The sequence below is a fragment of the Mirounga leonina genome, unplaced genomic scaffold (assembly GCF_011800145.1).
Source record: "Mirounga leonina isolate KUSES-001 unplaced genomic scaffold, KU_Mleo_1.0 Mir_168, whole genome shotgun sequence".
In the NCBI taxonomy this organism is placed as follows: domain Eukaryota; kingdom Metazoa; phylum Chordata; class Mammalia; order Carnivora; family Phocidae; genus Mirounga; species Mirounga leonina.
This window is the reverse complement of record NW_023270426.1, coordinates 51,028,843-51,051,484: the sequence shown is the minus strand read 5'-3', so window position 1 is coordinate 51,051,484 and position 22,642 is coordinate 51,028,843. Positions and strand designations below refer to the sequence as shown.

The following is a 22,642-nucleotide window of genomic DNA, read 5'->3' as shown; positions in this document are numbered from 1 at the left end:
TTAATGAACCTCAGGAGGACTAGGCAGTATGTTTAAGTACAGTTGTTACTTAAAATTTTTTTTAAAGATTTTATTTATTTATTTGACAGAGAGGGACACAGCGAGAGAGGGAACATAAGCAAGGGGAGTGGGAGAGGGAGAAGCAGCCTTCCCGCGAAGCAGGGAACTCAGTGCGGGGCTCGATCCCAGGACCCTGGGATCATGACCTGAGCCGAAGGCAGACGCTTAATGACTGAGCCACCCAGCCGCCCCTAAGTATAGTTGTTATGAAAATAACATGGTGGAAGAGCACTCAGCAGAACCTGGCATCTCTAAAGTAACATAGTTAGGCTTAGTGTATAATTCCATCCACTTCCCTGTCTTTTTAGTGTTGTTTGGAAAATATGTTATTGACCTCTTCTTCCCTTTATTTTTATTTTTATTTTTTTTAAAGTTTTTAATCTTTTTTTTTTTTTTTTAAAGATTTTATTTATTTATTTGAGACAGAGAGAATGAGAGACAGAGAGCATGAGAGGGAGGAGGGTCAGAGGGAGAAGCAGACTCCCTGCCAAGCAGGGAGCCCGATGCGGGACTCGATCCCGGGACTCCAGGATCATGACCTGAGCCGAAGGCAGTCGCTTAACCAACTGAGCCACCCAGGCGCCCTTCTTCTTCCCTTTAAAGATGGGGGTCCAAGTTTGAGGAGTATCATTTGGGGATGGGGACCTGTGTTTTTAGGCTTTCTTATTTTTGAAATTTAAAACTGTGTTAAAATCTGTCACTCTGATTTTCCAGGACAGCCCCATTCCGGGTTACTGCAGTCAGGGCTCATAAGCTGCTACGTGATGTATCTCACTTTCTCGGCGCTGTCCAGCAAACCCGTAGAAGTAGGTAAGCCAGCCTGCCTTCTTAGGGAGCGTGGGTTTGAATATTTTCATTGCAGAGGAAGGAGTATGTCTCTACTGAGCTGTTGATGAGAATGTCAGAGATGTAATAATCAATATAGATGATCTGGATTTTTCACTAAATAATGTCCTTAACGTGGGATGCGAAAATGAAAATTTCTTCTTCTGAGTCTTCCCGCTGTGTAGGAAAGACAGGAACAAAGATGGGCTGTTGAGTTTGCTTTGGGGCTAATCTACATTTTCCTGCTCTGTGTTTTCAAGGAACATCATTGTGTTTTGCTTATTTTGCGTTGTCTTTTTCGTTGGTTACTAATTTCCTTTTCTTCAGGTGGTCATCTCTCTGACTGTAAGAGAGGGTGGGAGGAACGTGGGAGTGGGAAGCAGGAGACAGGACTTGAGCCCAGCTCTAACGTTGGCTGACTGTGTGACCTTGAATTGCTCTTCTTAAATGTTTATTTATAGCGACAACACAACATGTATGAGCTTGGGAGTCAGACCGCCTGGGTTTGTAGCTTGGTTCTGCCACCTCAGTAACTTGTAGAGGGTTATTTACCTCTCTCTGCCTAGATACCTTGTCTTTAAAATGAGGATTTTAATTATTATTTTAACAAGGTAATTAAATAAGATTCCTATTTTATAGGGTGGTTTTTAAAGAATTCAATGAGTGTGTATGTGTGTATGTATATATGTGTTCTTGGCATGTCGTAGGTACTCTATAAGGGTTAGCTATTGTTATTGTAGTGGTTGTAATGATTATTTGAGAACTATAAGAGCCCTATTCTATTATACATTGTTATTATCTGAGCCCCTTGCCAGTAAAAGACCAAAAGACCATTTCTTATTTTGATTTCTGAACTCATTATATTTCATCATCCATATTGCTTTTGTGATATATAAACATGTATATAAATGTATACACACATATATACACATAAGTATGTATGAATGTATGTATGTTTGGGTACATTTGATCTTGTATAAATCAAGTTAAATAAATGTGCTATCTTTTCTCTAGAATAGAAAATTGAAGTTGTTTTCCTTTTTTAAATGTAGAAAGTAAATGCAAAGATAATTTTGAAAGTTTTATATACATGTATTGTGTGTATGAGTCTTGTCTTTATAGCTATTTATAGTGCAAAGTGATACAGTTGTAGGTCTTATATTAAGTACGGTCTATCCTGGATTTAATTTTTTTTTTTTTAAATAGCTCTATCTTGACTCTAAGTTTATTTAGGTCTAGTTTCTTTAAGACTTTCTTTTACGACTATTAATTTTTGGTTTTAATGTAACGAGGTTTTTGGCTACAGTGTTTTTCTCTTAAATGGCAGGTATCACTTACAAATAGAAAACTTCCTTTTAATTTCAGGTGGTACTACTTAGAAAAGTTCATATTTTGGTCAGTTAAAAAAATTTTTTTTTTCATTGGCCTAAGAATAAAGATTCCTTACACCACAGTACACACAGCTATTTTTGCTGTCTCAAATGTGAGTGCCAGTAATAATTGTAGTCTGTCTCCTAATACTTAGAATGTGCATGTTTGTAAAATGGATTTTATTTTTATTTATTTACTTAGGGAGGGGGAGAGGGAAAAGGAGAGAGAATCCCAAGCAGGTTCCACACCCAGCATGGAGCCTGATGTGGGGCTTGATCTCACAACCTGGAGATCATGACCTGAACCAAAATCAAGAGTTCGATGCTTAACCAACTGAGCCACCCAGGCACCCTACCTCTTGAAACTTTTAAGAAATCTAGAAAACCTGCAGGATATTCCCAGGTCACACGCTATTTTTTTATTTTAAAACCTTTTTTCTTTTTTTTAAGAGATTTTATTTTTAGGTATCTCTACACCCAACATGGGGCTTGAACTCACAACTCTTGAAAACAAGGGTTGCATTCTTCTTTGACTGAGCCAGCCAGGCGCCCCAGGATGTGTTTGTGTTTAGCACTTTTATTTTCTTTAAAGTGGGTTCCACGCCCAATGTGGGGCTTGACCTCATGACCCTGAGATCAAAAGTCACTTGTTCTACCGACTGAGCCAGCCAGGCAACTGACGCACACATGCTGTTTTTTCTCACACCTTTGCACAGGTAATTTTATTCTCTCCTGTGGGTGTCAGCAGTGTTCATAGACTGTAATTTGAAACACTCAGAAAGCACATACCTGAGTATTGTCATTTTTTTTACATCATGATTCAGTAACTACTAACCAGTTACACCTATTAAATACAGTGGAGAAAATGATATATCTGTACTGTTCCCTTGTAAACAAGGCTTTTGTGCACAATGGTAACAAATGGAATTAATGCATACTACAGCATCATTGAGGAAAGAACTTCTCTTTAAATAACTCTTCTATTTATAAATAAACTGATGTTTTTTAGCACTGTAGATTTAGGACATTTACAGACCTGATCGACAAAAAGAAACAGGACATATATATTTTTTAAAAGAAAATGTAGAGGGGTGGTGCCTGGCTGGCTCAGTTGGTAGAGCATGTGACTCTTGATCTCGGGGTTGTGAGTTCAAGCCCTGTGTTAGGTATAGAAATTACTTAAAAATAAATTTTTTTTTTTTTTTAAGATTTTTATTTACTTGTTTGAGAGAGAGAGTGAGGAGAGAGCGAGAACATGAGCTGAGGGGGTGAGGAGAGGGAGAAGCAGACTCCCCGGCTGAGCAGGGAGCCTGATGTGGGGCTCAATCCTGGGACTCCAGGATCATGACCTGAGCCGAAGGCAGACGCTTAACTAACTGAGCCACCCAGGCACCCCCTTAAAAATAAAATCTTAAAAAAAGAAAGAAAGAAAGTGTAGAGAAAGGGACCATTATGGAAGACTCTTCCTGGGAAAGGAGGTAAGAAGTAAGCAAAGGATAATAGCATCACGACCACCCTATTACTGACAGTAAAGGGACTTCGCATGTGAGTGGAGGCTTTGGACCGTGTGGCTCTTGCACAGCCAGTATGTATTTGGTTGTTGAGTAGCCTCGACACGCTTCTAGAGAGGATAGACACGGTGGAAACTCAAGAATGTCTGCATACTACCTCTGTTTAGAGCCTGCTAAGTCAACTGAAAAATAGGTATAGTTTTACTTTTTACTAGTGTTAGAAGAGTACTGAAAAGAGCAAGACTCTTACTGCATCATGGCATGGAGAAACCCTTTGGCATTCAGCTGGAATCTGAGGGTCTTGTTCGAAGAGGCTGCTTAGGTGGGAGGGGGTGCTTTTTTTTTTTTTTAAGATTTTATTTATTTATTTGATAGAATAATGCACACAAGCAGGGAGAGTGGCAGGCAGAGGGAGAGGGAGAAGCGGGCTCCCTGCTGAGCGGGACTTGATCCCAGGACCCTGGGATCATGACCTGAGCCCGAAGGCCGACTGAGCCACCCGGGCGCCCCAGTGGGTGCTTTGAAATAGCAGCAATCTAGTCTGACTTCAGTGGGACTGTAGAGTAGGAGTTTCCAATAATAAGCCTTCACTCTTCCAAGCTACCCAGATTTCCCCCAACTGAATGTCTGTCTGCTACAACAGGCTTTTCTAATTAACTGTGATTACTTTGTCTTTTCCTTGTAAGCTCTAGACGAGCATGGGAGGAATGTGACGATCTGTGTGCCAGACCTTGGTCAGGACCTGTACAGAGACGAAAACTTGGTTACTGGACTTGGTACCACTCTCTTGTTCATGTGCATCTTATATTCATGGTAAGTCTTAGGAGATACTTGAGGCAACCTTTGCAACTTTAAAAGTACGGAGGAAATTTTAAGAAGGGTTTAGCAACAGCAGCGAGGCAGCGAAGCAAATCCCACCTGAGGAAGAGGGCAAGTAGCTTGAAGGAAAAAGTGTGTGTCACAGCATTGAACCTCAGTGTTTGGACTTCGTTTTCCTTACTTGTATTTATATGGGTGACTATAATAGATCTATAGGACGTTGCAGCCCTTGAGGAAACGGTTGAATATTAGTCGCTAAAGCATTTTTGGAGGGCAAGGGAGTACAAAGTGGGGAAGAAATGGTTTGCGCCAGAACATTTTGGCCGCTTTCTAATCCACGGGAAATGCCATTTGTTCTGCTGCTGATGGAAAGAGTACAAAGCCGTACATACATGGTCATTTTGTGCTTGGCCCAAGAAAGACAGGAAACGCCCCTTTTCTTTTATGCTGAAACCCACAGTGCTGTTAAAGCAGGCTGTATTTCACATGCTCGTTCGTGGTGGGGTTGGTGCCGCCTTTATTTAGAATGTTTGAAAGATTGCCCAAGGGGGAAAAGTAACGGGTAGAGATGCTTCGTTACCGATTCCGAGTATGTATTTCAGTGATAATTAAGCTTCCCTTTGGCAATGATCTTCTCACATTTAGGTTTTACTTCTGTGTTTTACGTTTTCTTTGTTAGGTTTCAATGTATAAAAATTGCATCTTGTTATAGGTGTAATGTATTATGGTCTTCCCCTGGCAGAAACTGAAGAATCCTGACAGTGCTAGCTTATATAAAGAACATGTCTTTCTGTACACCCTGGTATTTTCTCTTACAGCTCTCACACTCCCTCCTGTTAGAAAGGGACCTACAGACAGACATTTTGGAGACACTGGAACTGGGTTTTTAGAGTACTTGTTCAGCCACGTGTCAGGCCATGAAGTGCTTGCTTGGGTGCAGGTGGTTGTCCCAGTGAAGGTTCCGTAACATTGGTCCTCATCCTGTCCCCGACAGAGTGACAGATTCTCCTGACAGCGGAAAGGACCACGGGGACCATGTCTGGCCTTTCATTTTTAATTAATTCCATAGCTGTTCACTTCGTACCTACTATACCCAAAGCAGTAGATGGGATTCGGGCCCAAGTCAGTGAATGTTGTCAGGAAAACCATAAAGCCACCCAAATTTTGAATGCTGATTGTCAGCTCTTCTTTCTCTGAGTAAGCTTTTCCTTCCTGAGTCTGTTTTTCTTGGGCTTCGGGGGCGGGGGAGGGGGGGAAACGGCGACGGCAAAGCTAATTTCATCGTTTATCCCTCAGGTTTTTTTCTATATTGGCATGTAAAAAATATTGCAGATGATGTGAGGAGAAAGTAGATGACTAATGAGCGCTTGCCCCTGACGCCCCGTCTCACAGCAGCGCTCCAGAGCTACCAGGTTCCAGGAGGGCTCCCCTTGTGTGGTCGCTGCTGCCCACCCCCTCCTCCCAGCGGGCACCGCCGTGTTGCACTTTAATCACTATCGTTCCATAACGTCTGTTACTGGCATTTACAGAGATTCCAGGTAGCTGCGGTCAGCTTTGAAAATTGTTATCCTTTTTAAAAGATTTTATTTATTTATTTGATGGAGACAGAGATACAGCGAGAGCAGGAACACAAGCAGGGGGAGTGGGAGAGGGAGAAGCAGGCTCCCCGCTGAGCAGGGAGCCCGATGCGGGGCTCGATCCCGGGACCCTGGGATCATGATCTGAGCCGAAGGCAGATGCTTAACGACTGAGCCACCCAGGCGCCCCATCCTTTTTTTTTTTTTAAAGGAATATCTAGAATTTTTTTCTTTTTTAAGATTTTTTTTTTTTTTTAAGTAATCTCTACACCCAATATAGGGCTTGAACTCACAACCCCCAGATGAAGAGTTGCATGCTCTTCTGACTGAGTCAGCTGGGCGCCCCAGGAATATCTAGAATTCTTGATAGCAGTTGTAGGAAGCCTAAAGACTGCGTAGTGTGAACATTACATGTTTTCCCTGAAAGCCCCAAGATTGCTTGGGTTTGGGGTTAACTTTTTTGTAAGGTCCTAGAAGCCTTACTGTAATGCTGTCTCCTCACCTGCTCCTTTAGGGGGCTCTCATGCTGGCCTCCACACTCGGTTTCTGGTTCTCTGTCATAAGTCCTGCTTCTGGGGCACTCACTATGAGTATGTTTTATCTTTGCTGTCTTAGCTAGAAGGAAGGGTTCAACCTAAACCTACTCCCTGGCTTTACAGCTGAGGCCATTCTTTCTCTAGACGCCTCTTCTGTTGTCCCCAGGCATTACTGCTATAAGAAGTATCAGAGCTTGGACCCCATGCAGGGGTTCCCTAATGGCTCTTTGTGTAGGTCCATCCCCCTGACACCCCCTTAGGCCCCAGCCTCCACTAACTACTCCTTAATTCCCCTCTTGGTCTCTAGGTTTTGATTGAAATTGTTATTTTGTTGGCTTCAAGTTCAGACTGTCCAGCCAGGCAGGATCCTGGAGTCAGTCAGCTTCAGTTCCCTCGTTGTACGTAAGGAAACTGAGGGGCATAGAGCCCATTTCTGTGATTCTCCACCCCCAATCTCAGGAACCCTCTCCTTGTGTCTCCTTGGCTAGAGTGCTGGGAGAGGCAGGTTCATAGTCGTTTTTCCCCCTGGGATTGTTTGGAGTAAGGTCCTTCACTGAGGTTCAAGGATAAGCTGGATGACTTTCCTCATTTTATTATTAGGAGGTATTTGTGCTATTAAATGGTCCTGGCCATTTCAGTTTTAACTATGCTTATGAGAAAAATAATTATTATTTAAATATTTAGGAATTTGAATTTAAAATTGGAAAAACTAAGAATCCTTATTAAATGTCAAACAACTTGCTAATTCAAAATGAAACATTCATGGCAATAGGGCAGACCCAGTAGAAATTAAGTACAAGGTTGGTAAGATAGAATTGGAGAGAGGATTGGCTTAAACTGGGAAGAGTTGGCAAATCACGGTGTCTATTCTTTTGGTGTGTTCTTTGTCTGCTACCTTTATTTAAGAAAGGAGGACAAGTTAAGAAAAAAAAATGGAGGAGTGTACAAGCTTTATTTTGAGAATCCTGCCGCTCCCTCACCTACCAACTAGAAATCTTCTGGTCTCTGCATTAAGGGGCATGTCAAGGCCTCCCCCCAGTTCACATAGGACTGTCTTCTCCATTGGGAGCTAGGAGTCACCAGTTATATTTGGGAACATAACTGAACTTCACACAAAGGGTGGGAATAGTCATGAGATCTCCCAAGGACCCTGTAAGTTTGTCAGGGAGCAGAATCTGTGCTCTCCAACAGGAAAGTCTGGACATGTTCTCTCGAGATTTTCTTTGATCTAGGGGAGTTTGGCAGTTCCCAAAGCAGTTGAAGCGGGTGTGGAGAGCCACCTGCATTTTGAATCATTCTGCCTTTATGGAAGAGGCCCTGGGCATGGCGGTGGTGGTGGGGGGGTGGAGGGGGTGGGCGGAAGGGAGGCGGTTTTTTTGTTCATCATAATTGCAAGGCACTGCTGGTTTCCTGTGAGTGCGGGCTAGAGATAGTCAACGGGCTGTAACTTGTCTATAGGGTGAGGCCCTGTCGCAAGCAAATGCGGTCAGTCTCCTTCCACGCCCCACAAGGAGCAGTGGGTGAAGTTGCTCCTGCCTTAGCCCTGGAAGGGAAGAGGTTCTGCATAATCCAGGAATTGTTGTGTAGCAACGTGTCTTGTGCTCATCAAACAGGGGGGTCTGAGTAATAGAATGCGGGCGATAAGAATTTCCTAGGTTTTTAAGGAGTCTGTGAAAACAGTGTTTCCTTGGTAATTCCAAGAGAGTATTTTGTGGGTGAAGGCCATGACTGAATTATAATAATATTTTATAGTGGCATCTACTTGTAGAAGTCCTCTGTTACTAATGATGAACTGAATACAGGTATTTATTTATTTTTAAAATTAAATTCAATTACTTAACATAGTGTATTATTAGTTTCAGAGGTAGAGGGTCAGTGATTCATCAGTCTTATATAACATCCAGTGCTCATCACATCACACGCCCTCCTCAGTGCCCATCACCCAGTTACCCCATCCTCCTACCTCCTTCCCCTCTAGCAGCCCTCGGTTTATTTCCTATGATTAAGAGTCTCCAGTTTATCTCCCTCTCTGATTTCATCTCGTTTTATTTTCCTTCCTTACCCTATGATCCTCTATCTTGTTTCTTAAATTCCACATATGAGTGAGATCATATGATAATTGCCTTTTTCTGACTGATTTATTTCGCTTAGCATAATACCCTATAGTTCCATCCACATTGTTGCAAATGGCAAGATCCCGTTCTTTTTGATGGCTGAGTAATAGAATACAGGTATTTAGAAATAAGAACAAAAGCTTCCCCATTTTGTGCTCTCTGATGATGGAAGTAAAGTGGCAGAGCTGCCAGAATCAAAAGCTTTGTTTTTCTTGAAACCATTTTATTCCGAAGAATTTACAAAAGTGCAGTATGTATTCTAACCCTTTTAAAGAAGGAATACCATCTTTTAGGTGAAAATTGGAGATAATCGATCTGTTTCTAAAAGGTTACATTTTCCTCCGCAGAAATGATATGCTGTATTAAATCATAATTCACCTGCAGAAAATATAGCCCGCTCTTACATGCAAGACCGAGGTGTATGTGTTTCTTGGGTGCACCACTATTGGGAAATATCTCTAAAATTCGTCGAAGGAGGCTAGAAGTCAGGAAGTGTGGGAGCGCTTGGGCCTTGATCAGCATCTGTCTGTACCGAACAGAAGAGAAAGTAATGCTATTGGACTTGAGTGGCCCACAAAGGAAGCAGTGTGCTTGGATCCCAGAGGACCTTCTTGTGAGGAAGGCTTTTTATTGTTTATTTGCATTTCACTCATCTCTTCTGTCTCGGAGAAAGAGGATGAGAATGAGCAGAGAAGGCAGTGTTGCTTCTTGGGGTTTATTCGGTTGACATGAGTCTTCTAATTCCTGCTTCTCCTGGGGCCACACCCCCGCCTGCCCCCAGGCCGGCGCCGGAGGCATGGCGCAAGAGGTTAGGGATTGTCTTTTTCACTGGGTCCCCAAGGGCTTAGAACAGGGCCTGACACATGGCAGGCTCGCAGTAAATATTTGCTAAATGAATTTATAGAGTTAGCCGGAACCCTGAGTATTGTATATATTTCTGTTTGCTTAAAATGTTCCCTTCCCCCCCATCCCCCCAGAAGAAATACCTTTTTTACTCCTAGAAGCCAGATTTTATAATATTTTACCTCTCTGGGTATAGGGAGAATGGTGGGAAGAATTTTTTTTTTTTAATCACACTGACAGCTAGTCTGTTGAATTTCCAAACAGAAAACCTTGTTCTTCCAGAGGCTGATTATCACAGTAAATAACTGTGACCTTTGCTTTTCATGCCCTTGCTTTTTTTTTTTTTTTTTTTGTAATGCTATCTCTGGGTTCTTTTGTCCAGTTTTGATCCCTTCTAAGTGAGACTACTCAAAAGTTGTGGAAAGATAAAAGTGAAATCAGAAAATCCTTTTGGCTTGGTGTTTGAGGGAGGAGAGGTGAAAACCAAGATAATAGGACCAAAAGATACCTTACTTCTTTATCAACAAACTTCTATTTGCTTAAAATGATCTAATGCAATCCGTGTGAAAAGACATCAACTGTAGAATTGGTCAGTCAGTTTTGGAGCAAAGCGTGATACTGGAATAGACAAGTTCTTTTTTTTTTTTTTTTAAAGATTTTATTTATTTATTTGAGAGAGAGAATGAGATAGAGCATGAGAGGGGGGAGGGTCAGAGGGAGAAGCAGACTCCCTGCTGAGCAGGGAGCCCGATTGTGGGACTCGATCCCAGGACTCCAGGATCATGACCTGAGCCGAAGGCAGTCGCTTAACCAACTGAGCCACCCAGGCGCGCTAGACGAGTTCTTTTTAAGGAGCCAGGACTGGAGGGTGCCGTGAGCCTCTCACGACAGCACTGGCCAGGCGGCTCTGCCCTTCCTCTGTTGGGATATAACATGTGTGTGTTTGTTTCTTAGCTTGACATCGACGACGAGGTCAAGTTCTGATGCTCTGCAGGGGCGATACGCGGCTCCTGAACTGGAAGTAAGTTCATTTCCTTCCCTGGTCCTGCTTCATCTCAGAAGACCCATTTTTCAGGAAGCCTCTTTCTGTGTGTTTGCATCTTTATTGATCTGCATCCCATTTTTCTCCCCAGGAAAGAATACAGGTTTTTTTTTTTTTTTAAAGATTTTATTTATTTATTCATGACAGACAGAGAGAGAGAGAGAGAGAGGCAGAGGGAGAAGCAGGCTCCCAAGGAGCAGGGAGCCCGATGTGGGACTCGATCCCAGGACCCTGAGATCATGACCTGAGCCAAAGGCAGACGCTTAACCATCTGAGCCACCCAGGTGCCCCAAGAATACAGTTTTTGTACAGAAAAGACAATGTCTTGTAGATACGATGGGATTAAAATGAATCTTTGATTTTCCTCCAACAAAACTAGCCTCTAGTGTGGCATTGCTGCCCATCTCCCACTCGAGGCCTGGGTAGCTTTGTCGGGCTGCTCTCTGGGATTTCCTTCTTTTTTTTTTTTTTTTTTTTAAAGATTTTATTTATTTATTCATGAGAGACAGAGAGAGAGAGAGAGAGAGAGAGAGGCAGAGGGAGAAGCAGGCTCCCAAGGAGCAGGGAGCCCGATGTGGGACTCGATCCCAGGACCCTGGGTTCATGACCTGAGCCGAAGGCAGACGCTTAACCATCTGAGCCACTCAGGTGCCCCTCTGCGATTTCCTTCTGTCATAATGGACTGTGTGTGGTGTGTGAACTTCTAGTCCATTCTTCTGTGTTGTTCTGGAGAAGGGAAGGAGCAAGCATCTGCTCCCTGCCACACTGCTGAGCATTGTCTACGTATTAGCTTATGTAACTGCATCAGTTCCATCAGGTGGGCATTTCACTGGATAAGGAATTGGGAACAGTAGAGGTCCAGAGAATCAGGGTGGTTGGCAGAAAGTCTGTTACTTCCTTACTTGTGCAAAAGTCTTTTGCTGGGGCCCTCATGGAACATCCACTTAGGTCAGAAAAGGGCTAATCCCATGGAGGCAGCCAGAAAAAGACTCAGCCCTGACCCCAAGAATGGAAGGAACATGGGATTCCAATGGTGGCTGAGACTTAACAGCACTTGCTACATGCCAGGCAGTTCTAAGCGCTATATTTGTGATTGCATTTCATCCTCATAAAAACCCAGTGAGGGCTTTATCTCCATTTTACAGAGGGGAGAGACAGAAAAGTTATTTAAACTTCTGATTAGCTGGCATGTGGCCTGTGCACTCTGGCTCCGGAGTCCATGGTCCTGAACTCTGCTGCCCGAGAGCTCAGCCGCTGGCTCCTGGCCCCTGGCCCCCGGCCGTGTCCTCGTAGCCTTCCCGGGATGGAGGAGCCCTGGTGTCTGTCCAGATACGGACGCTCTTCTCTGCAGCTGGGGCTCTGGGGACGGTCTTTCCTGCACCTGACCTGGAGATAGTGAACATTATGAAGGGTTGTCAGTCTGCCAGCAGCATTCAACAGCTCTTTCTGTCCCTTCAAAAAAGGAGAAGGCTCTGCTGAGTCTGAATAGGTTACTGCTTCTTACACAGAGGAGAATGGTCTCTAGAAGGCAGGCATTTGTTCTCACCACTGGCGGTGACCACCTGCTGAGGTCGTGCTCCGTGGCTTCAATGTCCCTATTGTGTAGAGTGCAAGCTCAAAGAACAGCAAGTCTCTAAGTTAGCTTTAAGAGGATGCTTTCCTTCTCATTCTAAGGAAAATGTCCCACTGTTTTCTTCTGAATGGGAGAGCCTGCAAAACGGAAGTTGGTTTGCTCTCCTTGTATCAAGTTTCACAGGATATACCTTTGAAAGAGAGAGTGGTTTCTTATGCTAAGTTAAGCTTCAGAAGAACTAGGACCCCAGGATACCCTGTCTTGAGCCCACTGAATGATTAGTGAATCTTAGACTGTGTCACTTGATCCAAGATTCTGTCACGGCCATTCCCTCTTTTAGAAGTATCCCTGATGTAGTAGGGAAACGGGCTTGGCTTTGAGGTGTATAAATGAGATGAAGGCTCGAGCTCCATGTCCTTGTCCCTGGCTCTGTGTTCTTTCTTTCTTTTTTTTTAAGATTTTATTTATTTATTCATGAGAGACAGAGCGAGAGAGGCAGAGGGAGAAGCAGGCTCCCAAGGAGCAGAGAGCCCGATGCGGAACTCGATCCCAGGACCCTGGGATCATGACCTGAGCCGAAGGCAGACGCTCAACCATCTGAGCCACCCAGGCGCCCTCTGTGTTCTTTCTAATAAAAGTACTGTCAGCCAGAAAGTGCCAAGGACCCAGTACTCCCCAGCCGGTCTTGCTATGTGTAATGTTTCTTACTCTGTTTACCAGAGTCTTTCTGAAATCATGTATTAATTTTTCATAATCCAGTTTTTTATTAGTTTATTGTTCTGAGTAGGTCAGAAACACGGTACAAATTTTTTTTTTTAAAGATTTTATTTATTTATTTGACAGAGACAGAGACAGCGAGAGCAGGAACACAAGCAGGGGGAGGGGGAGAGGGAGAAGCAGGCTCCCCGCGGAGCAGGGAGCCCGACGCGGGGCTCGATCCCAGGACCCTAGGATCATGACCTGAGCCGAAGGCAGATGCTTAACGACTGAGCCACCCAGGCACCCCAACACGGTACAAAATTTAAAAGGTGCCAGAGACTCTTCAAAGGAAGGCATCCCCTCCATCCACCCCGGCCCCCAGTACCCCTGCCTCTGTAGAGGCAGACAGTTCAGCAGTCTGATTTCATAGGAAATGGAGGTGGGCCTCCTGCTTCCAGACCTCCTAGCTTTACCATGTCTGATTCTGCCGGCTCCACCACCTGCTAGACCTCGCATGCCTAGACCTATTGCCTCTTGTGAACTGCAGACCTTGGAGTGCCTATCCTGCATTTATACTCCAGCTCTGTCACTAGACTCGTTTTGAACTTCAGGCCAGAATTGCTTGACCTCAGTTTCTTCAACTGCAAACAGAATAATAATCCCAGCAAGTAGAGCAAATCATCACCAGGAGTGAGCTCCGCGAGAGTGGGGACCTGTCTTGTTCACCTTGCATTTCAGGTTGAATTTTCCAGAAACAGCTGCCAAGGCAGAGTTGACATGCACAGTATCTATTAGGGATCAACACACGTGGAAGGAAAGGAAGGGGAAGGAGGCAAAATTGGGCCAAGGGTGAAGTTGAAGGGCACCGTAGGCTGGACAAAGCCTCTGTTGACCCCTTCGGTGCCCCAGAGCAGATATGACCCATCAGAGCAGTCGCCGAGGGTCAATGGCCGCACCCCTACACCTCTGCCGTGAGCAGTCATTCAATGTGGGTTGCTCAAGAGGGCTGGCTCTAGGGCAGGGCAACTCTGTGACCGAGGGAAAGCCTGGGAGCCGCCGTCTGGAGGCTGCTCACAGCACTCCCAAGTAGCTGAGCGAGCACTCAGTGAGCGCCATTGAAGGGGCTCTAGGTGGCTCACCTCCGTGTCTGTTTCCTGTCGCCGGCACCAGAGCACTTGGGAAGAACAGATGCTTGGTCAGATCCTGTGGAAGGGGTCTTTACGCGGAAGGCTTGGCGCATCACGTGGATGGCCTTTAGTGAAGTAGAAAAGCCCCCTGACGTTGTTGGGTTTGCTCTTCCAGGTAGCCCGGTGTTGTTTTTGCTTCGGCCCCGATGGAGAGGGTAAGTAGTCAATCTCCCTTACATGCAGCTCTAGTTTTAGGTGTTTGGGATTCACACCCAGAGAACTTGAATGGTAAGAGGAACGTTTTCTTCCAAAGCTGGTGTACTGTTGATCTACTTTTCACATTCTTCCTGAGTGATTGCTGGGTGTATTTGTGTTGGTATTCTGGCCAGCAAGAACCCGTTTCTGTTTTGGCTAATATGTAAGTTAAATTCTACAGTGAGATTTAGAGAAGGAGGAAGTACATTTTTTTCAAAGGAATGAAAATTTGGAAAATTTCTTCCTTTCAACTTCCTTTTCTTCTTGGATTGGAGCATCCCAGGGGCTTGAGAACACTTGGCTTGCTCTCTCACTTCCATCTGAGCTTATCCTGGGTTTTCTGTTAGTAAAGGTTCTCTTCTGCTCTGTTAAAAACGAATGTGGTGTTAGGAAACTCATCCTGTGGAGGAGGGTCCTGGGGTTGGGTGGGGGTTTTGCACGGAGGGTGTGGATGAAATTGCCTGAGGCTACAAACGGTTCTTGACATCTTTTCTACTCACCAGTCTCTGGGATTGGAATGAGTGAGTGTGACTGCTAACGCGGCAGGCGTGCCCGTGTTCGCTCAATGAGCTTGCGCTCGCTTTGTGCCTCGCAGACGCTGAAGAGCAGCAGAATGTGAAGGAGGGACCACGGGTCATTTATGATGAGAAGAGAGGCACTGTCTATAGCTACTCCTATTTCCACTTCGTGTTCTTTTTGGCTTCCCTCTATGTGATGATGACCGTCACCAGCTGGTTCAAGTGAGTGGCCCATTGTCTTAGACATTTTAGAAGGGATAGTCTTTAGAAAATCAAGTTATGTCCTAGTCTTTAAGTGCTGAGACCCACCCTGAGTCAGCTAAACTCTTCTCCAAATCCTGCTATGCTCATCTACACAGAAACAGTCCTGGGGTCTCAACAGTCTGCAGGCATGCTTTTAACCCTGGGAATTGCTGATGCTCACGCCCCACAACCAGGGCTAAGGTGGCACGTGTCCCCTCATTCCTTTTCTGTGCATTTACAAGCCTGTGCAATTTTTAAAATATAAATACGATTATATGTGTTTCCCCTTGAGATATTTTTGCTTTGTTTTGTTTTTTAAAGTTGGCAGTACATGATGGATCTAACTCGCCCTGTCACTACATAGAAATTCTCTTTTAATTCTTTTTGGATCATTTTTCACTGATCCGAAGTGGTGGTTGGATTGTAATTTGTTATAACTCAGAATACACATGGGATAGGCATTTAGGCTCACTGTGCTTTCTTTTATCCGCTCATGCAGCAGCTATTTGAGTGGCTTCGATGTGCTGCACTGTTAGAAATGGCAGGCTTATAATCTAACGGCGGAGGCAGACCATGATCCGAATGCGGTGTGGCAGATAGTGCTGACTGTTAGGGAGAAAAATGAGGAAAAGGAATGAGGAGTACCAGGTGGGGTTTAGGGCTGGTGGGGCCAGCAGAAGGCTTCCCTGGGGAGATTTTTCCAGAACATCTTAAGGGAAAAGAGAGGAGGGAGCTTCTAATGTATCCCCAATGCATCTAATGCTTTGGTAATTCCTGGAAAGTTTTGGCATGGGAAGCTTAAAAGATGGAGGGAGCTATAATTAATAAGGCAGAAAATAACAGATATTGTCAAGAATGTGGGAAAAATTTAGAACCCTTTTACAAAAACTCCTGCTAGGATCGTAAACATGGTGCAACCACTTTGGAAAACACTTTGGCAGTTCCTCCGAATGTTAAACACAGAGTTATGGTATGACCTGGCTGTGCTAATCCTAGGTATATACCCAACAGGGAAGAAAAGTATGGCCACACAACAACTTCTACACACATCACGTATAAGCAGCATCACTTATCACAGCCAAAAAGTAGAAACCACCCAAATGTCTATTAGCTGATGAATGGATAAACAAAACATGCTATCAACACACAGTGGAATATCACTCAGCAATAAAAAGGAATCAAGTACTGATCCATGCTACCACATGAACAAACCTTAAACACCGGTCACGAGAGGCCACATAATTCCATTTATATGAAATGTCTGGAATAGGCAAATCCAGAGAGACAGAAAGTAGATTAGTGAATGCCAGGGGCTGGGAGGAGGCAGGGAAATGATGTACACTTTAAATGGTGTGAGTTGTATCTGAATCGAGCCGTTAGGAGAAACAGAAAGGCTGGAGGGGATGGGAGCAGGGAGACCCCTTATGGAAGAGATCTTCTCACTGCCTTGTTCTCTTCCTGCTCTGACCACAGTTGGCTCTCGTTTCCACAGCTATGAAAGTGCCAACATCGAAACCTTCTTCAGTGGAAGCTGGTCCATCTTCTGGGTCAAGATGGCCTCCTGCTGGATGTGTGTGCTCTTATACCTGGGGACCCTCGTCGCTCCCCTCTGCTGTCCCTCTCGCCAGTTCTCTGTGTGAGGAGGATCGGAGCAGGCCTGCAGGCTGGAAGTGACATCCCTTGAACAAGTGTCCCAGGGGTCTGAGCCATGACTGGTGCTTCGTGAAAAGCTGGCATCCTCTGGCTGGTTTGAGTGGGTCTGAAAAAGGCTTTCAGAAAGAAAAAAAAAATCACCTGATTGGCTTTTTAATTCGGAAAATCAAAAAGAAATAACCATTTTATTCCGAAAGAACTGAAATTTTCAACCAAGCTGATCCTGAGTGATATTTTGTGTGTGTCTCCGCTCTAAAAACTGGAAGACAAATTAGGCTAGTATTTTCCTTCTATACTTTTTTTTACCAAAACACAGTTTGGGGCATGACAGGGATAAATCTGATCTTGTCATTCTTATCCTTGGAATAGAAAACCTTGCCAAAATCTTGAACCCTCAGCCCCTGACGGAATGCAGATCCGTCTCCCACACCTCGGCCGGGAGCCTCATCTGCAGTGGGCTCTGCAGAGACCACTCATCCCGCAGGCTCCTTGCTCTCAGCTACTTGGTATTTATAGGGTACAAGAGGAAGCACCTGCTTTTAACTCCACCCTTGTGCTGTTTCCTCCTGGCCTCCAGACGTTTCCCTTTGAAGCTGTGATGCTGGGAATCACAACTTCACACTCTGCCCTTGCCCTTCTCAGAGGTCCCCTCATCCTTTCTGGGCTCAACGTCTTTGCCCTAATGTGAAAAAGCACAATTTGCCGTCACTACCATGTGGTTCTCCCACTGTGCTATTCCTTCCTGATCCGAGTTCCTGCAATAATTGTGACTCCTATTTGTGGTGTTATTCACATGATTATAGAACAATATCCATGTTGTTTTCTTTGTCTGAATGATGGAGGGCTATCGTTCTTACTTGTTTGTATTATTAGTATTAATAATACTCTAGGACCTTACTTTGACTGAAGCCCGCTGCATCTCTCTTTCAGTTATGAAAGTCAGCCAGTTTCTCTTCCACCTTGAGGCCTTTGAAATTGTAAAAGCAAAAGGGCTCTTGTTTCCTGGATCTGGAAGGTGCATGATAATATTCACTGTGGGTTTTTGGAGTAGATTTGCTGAGGTGAGGATTCCAGGCAGCAACTCAAACTGGGCTGACCAGATAAGGCCTATCTCGTACAAGTTGTAGAAGTGGCCAAATATACTTAGAAGAAATCGTAGGGGGTGAGGGGGTGGGGAGGGGGCTATGTAATTAAGCCATAAGCAACATCCATGGAGATTTCCAAAAATACGAACTTGTAAAGTAATACTCATAAGAGATTTGACTTTAGGCAGCTGCCCAAGAAGATATCCGTGTTCAGTGTTGATGTCCATCCTCAGTCAGGGAAGAGTTTGCTCAGTGGAAAGTCTATTAGGGACCCCAGTGGAGACATGGTGGGGATGCTCCCAGGAGTGTCTCGTGCAGGGTGGAAAGGGTCCTCTCAAGCTCCCTGGCACAGAGGGTCTGAGAATGGAGACACTTGGCCTGTACTTTGTGTGTCCTGCCAAGTTGGGCAGAATCGGGTCCCTGTGTGCCAAAATGCTGGTGTGGGGAATTAGTCCAATTCTTCATTTTTGCTCCTTTGCCCTCCTCCCAGGAACACAAGCGGGAAAACGAATTCAGTGAACGAATTCCTCTAGAATCTTGCCTTATTTATGTTTGAGGTTCCGTTTTTAAAGGCAGTCGTGTATGGGTGAGAGCCTTGTTTTTTGCAAACTTAATCCAATTTCTTATTTTAGGTCAGAAGCTCTTTGAGCTTGGCAGTTGAAAGGTCTCTGGCATCACAAAATGGAAAACCGCCGCATGCAGTTCCTGTTAAGCCAGTGAGCCTGGGAGCTCTGTGGGTCGGGGACAGGTTGAGGGAATGGGTTGTGTATGGGACAGCCCCCGGGCAGGAGCTGCCACGGTGGCTGGTGCGGTGACACAGGGCTCTGGGTAAGCTGAGACTGGCTTTAGGAAAGACCGCGAGCAGAGTCCCATCAAGAGCTGGGATGCTAGTTTCAGTGTGTTTTCTTCCTGCCAGGGTCTGGTTTGGGCAGCCAGCTGTGTGACTTTAGAACTGGCCCTTAGGGCAGGTCACGGTCCAGCTGACAGGGCTCCTGTTCCTTGGCTGGCCTTTGTTGGCGGGCTTCCCCTGCAGAAAGAAGCTCAGGGAAACAGAAAGGAAAGCATTCGTTGCCGGTGGCAGGGCCCTCAGTGCTTCCTTCTTTAGCTGGCCCAGCCAACGCATGTTTTGGAGCTGCTTAAAACTTGGTTTGTGGCCCAAAGTTCTTGAAGTTTAGTTTAGTCTGACACGAGAGGCAGAGTTGCAGTCACGCTGATTTTTAGTCTCAACTGAGAGTCGAAGCAAGTTTATCGGAATGATGGCAGAGATGAGGATATACCCTAAGGACTGAGGGCATATAAATAAGGTGACTTTAATGATTATTCATTGTCATAAACAATACTCAGGTGATGAGTCAATGTTTGTGGGTGTAAAGAACCTACATTCTTGTGCTGTTGTGATTTAAGAAACTGGAAAAATTGTGCCAATTGCTTTGAGTTGCTATAATGAAGGTGTTCATTGGATAAATTCACTGATCTCTTTTTAAAATAATTTTGCTTCCTACAACTTTTTGTACATGATTTTAAAAACTACATTCCCAGTAGCTGCTGGTCAGACTCCTTTAGCGATACAAGAGGGAGAAGTTTTTTAAAAAGCTCTATGTGTATGTTTCTTCTGTGCTATTCCTACGATGTGGAAATTTTTTCCCTTCTCGTTTTCATGGGTAGAAACACTAGGTGGGGGAAAGGATTCTTCTGGGAATGTTGCTGTATACCTAGATGGGTCATCTGACTGAAGGCTGGAGACTTTTCTGTCAAAAGCTTTTGGAAACCCAACTTGGTCCTTATTGGGTTGAGTTTTTATAATACTGGTTAGTTGGTTTTGCTTTTGTCCTCTCAGTTCCTTGGGGAATGGCTTGAAAGAATTGTTCCCCAGAGGTGTTTGGGGCTCTTTGGTGGAGTAGAAGGACTGTATGCATGTGGGCTGTTGGAAGGTGGGGTTACTGGAGATTTGGGGTTCTGGTGCCTATCAGGAATGGTCAGCAGTTGGGCCCCCACATCTCATTTTTTAAATTTCCAGTTCCTCAGAGGATCCTTCATTCTGGATGACCTTCGTGTAATGCTAATCCCCACCCTCACCCCCATATTGTCCCCCTCTGCCTATTTAAGATTATGTACTTATTTAATTTTAGCCAGAAGTTCATTGGTGCTTCATGTTACCCTGCAAAGGGAATTCCAGAGCCTTTGTTTAAGCCTCCTTGGCTTTTTTTCTCCTTTGACTCCCTTTCTAAATAGCATTTCATTTTGGCGTACATTTGTGTTCTACTCCTCTTGGAAGTGAAAGCGGTTTTAATCTATAACGAAGAAGGGTGTGACCTTGGGCTAAGACCCTGCCTGTCCAGAGAGAACGCTGGGTCTTCCTTAATCAGGGACAGTGCAGTAGTCACTCAGCTCATGGAATTCTCTGTAGGAGACTCTCCTAATAGAACTAACTCCCTCTGCTTTGTTCTTAAGGCCACCATGTTTCCTGCCATCTTGAAAATGCTTGTAAAGCCTCAGACACGTTCATCTAGTGTTGCATTTCAGGCAGAGATGGGCTCGCTCATGTTGGACTTATGTTACAGAGCTAGAGAGCTGTTTACGTAGATCTTTCAAACTAATGCTGGTCATTCTAAAGATCTTTATCTTTTTAAAATTTTCTTCCTCAGTAAATCACTTGGAGAGGCATTCATTTTGAAAGGGGGAAATATTTGGCTTTTACCAAAGAGGGTTTTTTGTTATTAAGCAAAATTCCTTCAGAAAAACTTAATTGGGTAAGGATAGATTAAAAACGCATATGTCCAAATCCACTTCTGTAGGAGTTCAGTCATTTATGTGAGTAAAATGATGAAGAACTCTTTAAGGTAATCCTCTGGGTGAAGGATCCTGGGAAATTCTCTCAGGTAAAGAAAGCTTGCAACAGATGTGTAATATATGTCTTGAGAGTTATTTATAAGAAATTTAAGAGGATTGTTTTGCTTTCCTATATTAAAGATTTAAGTTCTTTTTTTACTTTGCAAAAAAAATTCTACAAAAAGTTTTATAATTGTAACATTGTTAATTTTTAAAACTTTTCCAAAACAATTAGCTGTAGCCGGATTATGTGGTTATGTTTTGCTCTACTTAGAATTTGAAATGTGATATGTGTGGTAAATTTACTGTTTGAAATTTATAATAGTCTTGGATGTGGTTAGAGTTTTGTTAACTTTTTAAAAATTATTTTCTTCCCTCTAGTCACAAAGGCAACTGTGGGTTTATATTTGTTTTTTGAATGCTAATTTTTCTATGAAGCATCTGAAGTTGACCAGTCTTTGCCTATGTAGAAAACTCAAAACTTGTTAACTCTGTACTTTAATAAAATTTAAAATGGAAAACTACATCATTGTTGTTGTTTTGGTTTTTGTGGTTTTTTGTAATTAAACATCCTCCAGGTGGTGTGTTTTTTTTTTTAAAGATTTTATTTATTTATTTGACAGAGACACAGTGAGAGAGGGAACACAAGCAGGGAGAGTGGGAGAGGGAGAAGCAGGCTGCCTGATGCGTGGCTCGATCCCAGGACCCTGGGATCATGGCCTGAGCTGAAGGCAGACGCTCAACCGACTGAGCCACCCAGGTGCCCCTCCAGGTGGTGTTTTCCGAAGATGTTGCCTTCAGATGTTAATCACCATTCTCTCAAGCTCATAGAATCTTTTCTGATTCTTGATAATGAAAATATAAACATGAAAACCCAAATTTTTTGTTTCCTCCACCCCCCTCTCAAAGCTTTTGTGGACTGCCTTTTTCCTATTCTTAGGCTAGTGCCACACTATCTTAAATATGAGAATTAGAGTGAGTCTCTAAGGAAGGTAGTAGAAGTCTTCCAGCATGGGCCTTCTTTTTCAAGATTCGGCTTTCCTAGGCCTTTTATATTTTCCTTAAAAATTTAGGCTTGAGTGGGATGGCACTGTGTCATTAGGCTAATTTGGGGAGGATTGACATTATAACAACATTAAGTCTTCTGATCTAGCATTATTTTTCATTCATGTAGGTTTTTAAATTTTTCTTTAGTAGCATGGTAGAGTATTTCTATTTTTACTAAAATGTCTTCATGTGAAATTTAATCTTTTTTTTTTTTTAAAGATTTTATTTATTTGTCAGAGAGAGAGTGAGCACAAGCAGAGGGAGCAGAGCGGCAGGCCGAGCAGGCAGAGGGAGAAGCAGGCTCCCCACTGAGCAGGGAGCCTGATGTGGGGCTCGATTCGAGGACCCCAAATTATGACCTGAGCTGAAGGCAGACGCTTAACCGACTGAGCCACCCAGGCATCCCATAAATTTAATCTTGATCCTGCTAGTCCTTTTTTAAATGTGAGATTAGTTTCGTGAGTGTTTAAATTATGCATGTCCCATAATATAAAAGTGACCACCTTGGGGCGCCTGGGTGGCTCAGATGGTTAAGCTGCTGCCTTCGGCTCGGGTCATGATCCCAGGGTACTGGGATCGAGCCCCACATCCATCTCCTGGCTCAGTGGGGAGCCTGCTTCTCCCTCTGCCTCTCCCCCTGCTCATGCTCTCTCTCTGTATCTCTGTGTCTCAAATAAATAAATAAAATCTTAAAAAAAAAAAAGTGACCACCTTAACCATATCAAAGTATATGGTCAATAGTGTTTTGTTTTTTTTTAAAGATGTTATTTATTTATTTGACAGAGACATAGCGAGAGAGGGAACACAGTACTGTTGTGCAACCAACCTCCAGAACTCTTCTCATCTTGCAGAGCTGAAGCTCTGTACCCATTAAACAGCTTCCCACCAGCCCCTGGCTTTCTACCACTATTCTACT

General features: G+C 44.0%; 1 protein-coding gene across 2 annotated transcripts in view; it reads left to right on the top strand.

The window, feature by feature from the left end:
- Positions 1 to 21,205, top strand: part of SERINC5 (serine incorporator 5) — a 102,428-nt gene extending 81,223 nt beyond the window's left edge. For both annotated transcript variants that reach the window (XM_035014741.1, XM_035014742.1), the window contains 6 exons: positions 775 to 870; positions 4,453 to 4,579; positions 10,610 to 10,676; positions 14,272 to 14,311; positions 14,947 to 15,091; positions 16,605 to 21,205. In XM_035014741.1, coding sequence (XP_034870632.1) covers positions 775 to 870; positions 4,453 to 4,579; positions 10,610 to 10,676; positions 14,272 to 14,311; positions 14,947 to 15,091; positions 16,605 to 16,752 — 623 coding nt within the window. In that variant the 3' untranslated portion in view covers positions 16,753 to 21,205. The remainder of the gene's footprint in view (positions 1 to 774; positions 871 to 4,452; positions 4,580 to 10,609; positions 10,677 to 14,271; positions 14,312 to 14,946; positions 15,092 to 16,604) is intronic.
- The last annotated feature ends 1,437 nt before the right edge of the window (positions 21,206 to 22,642 follow it).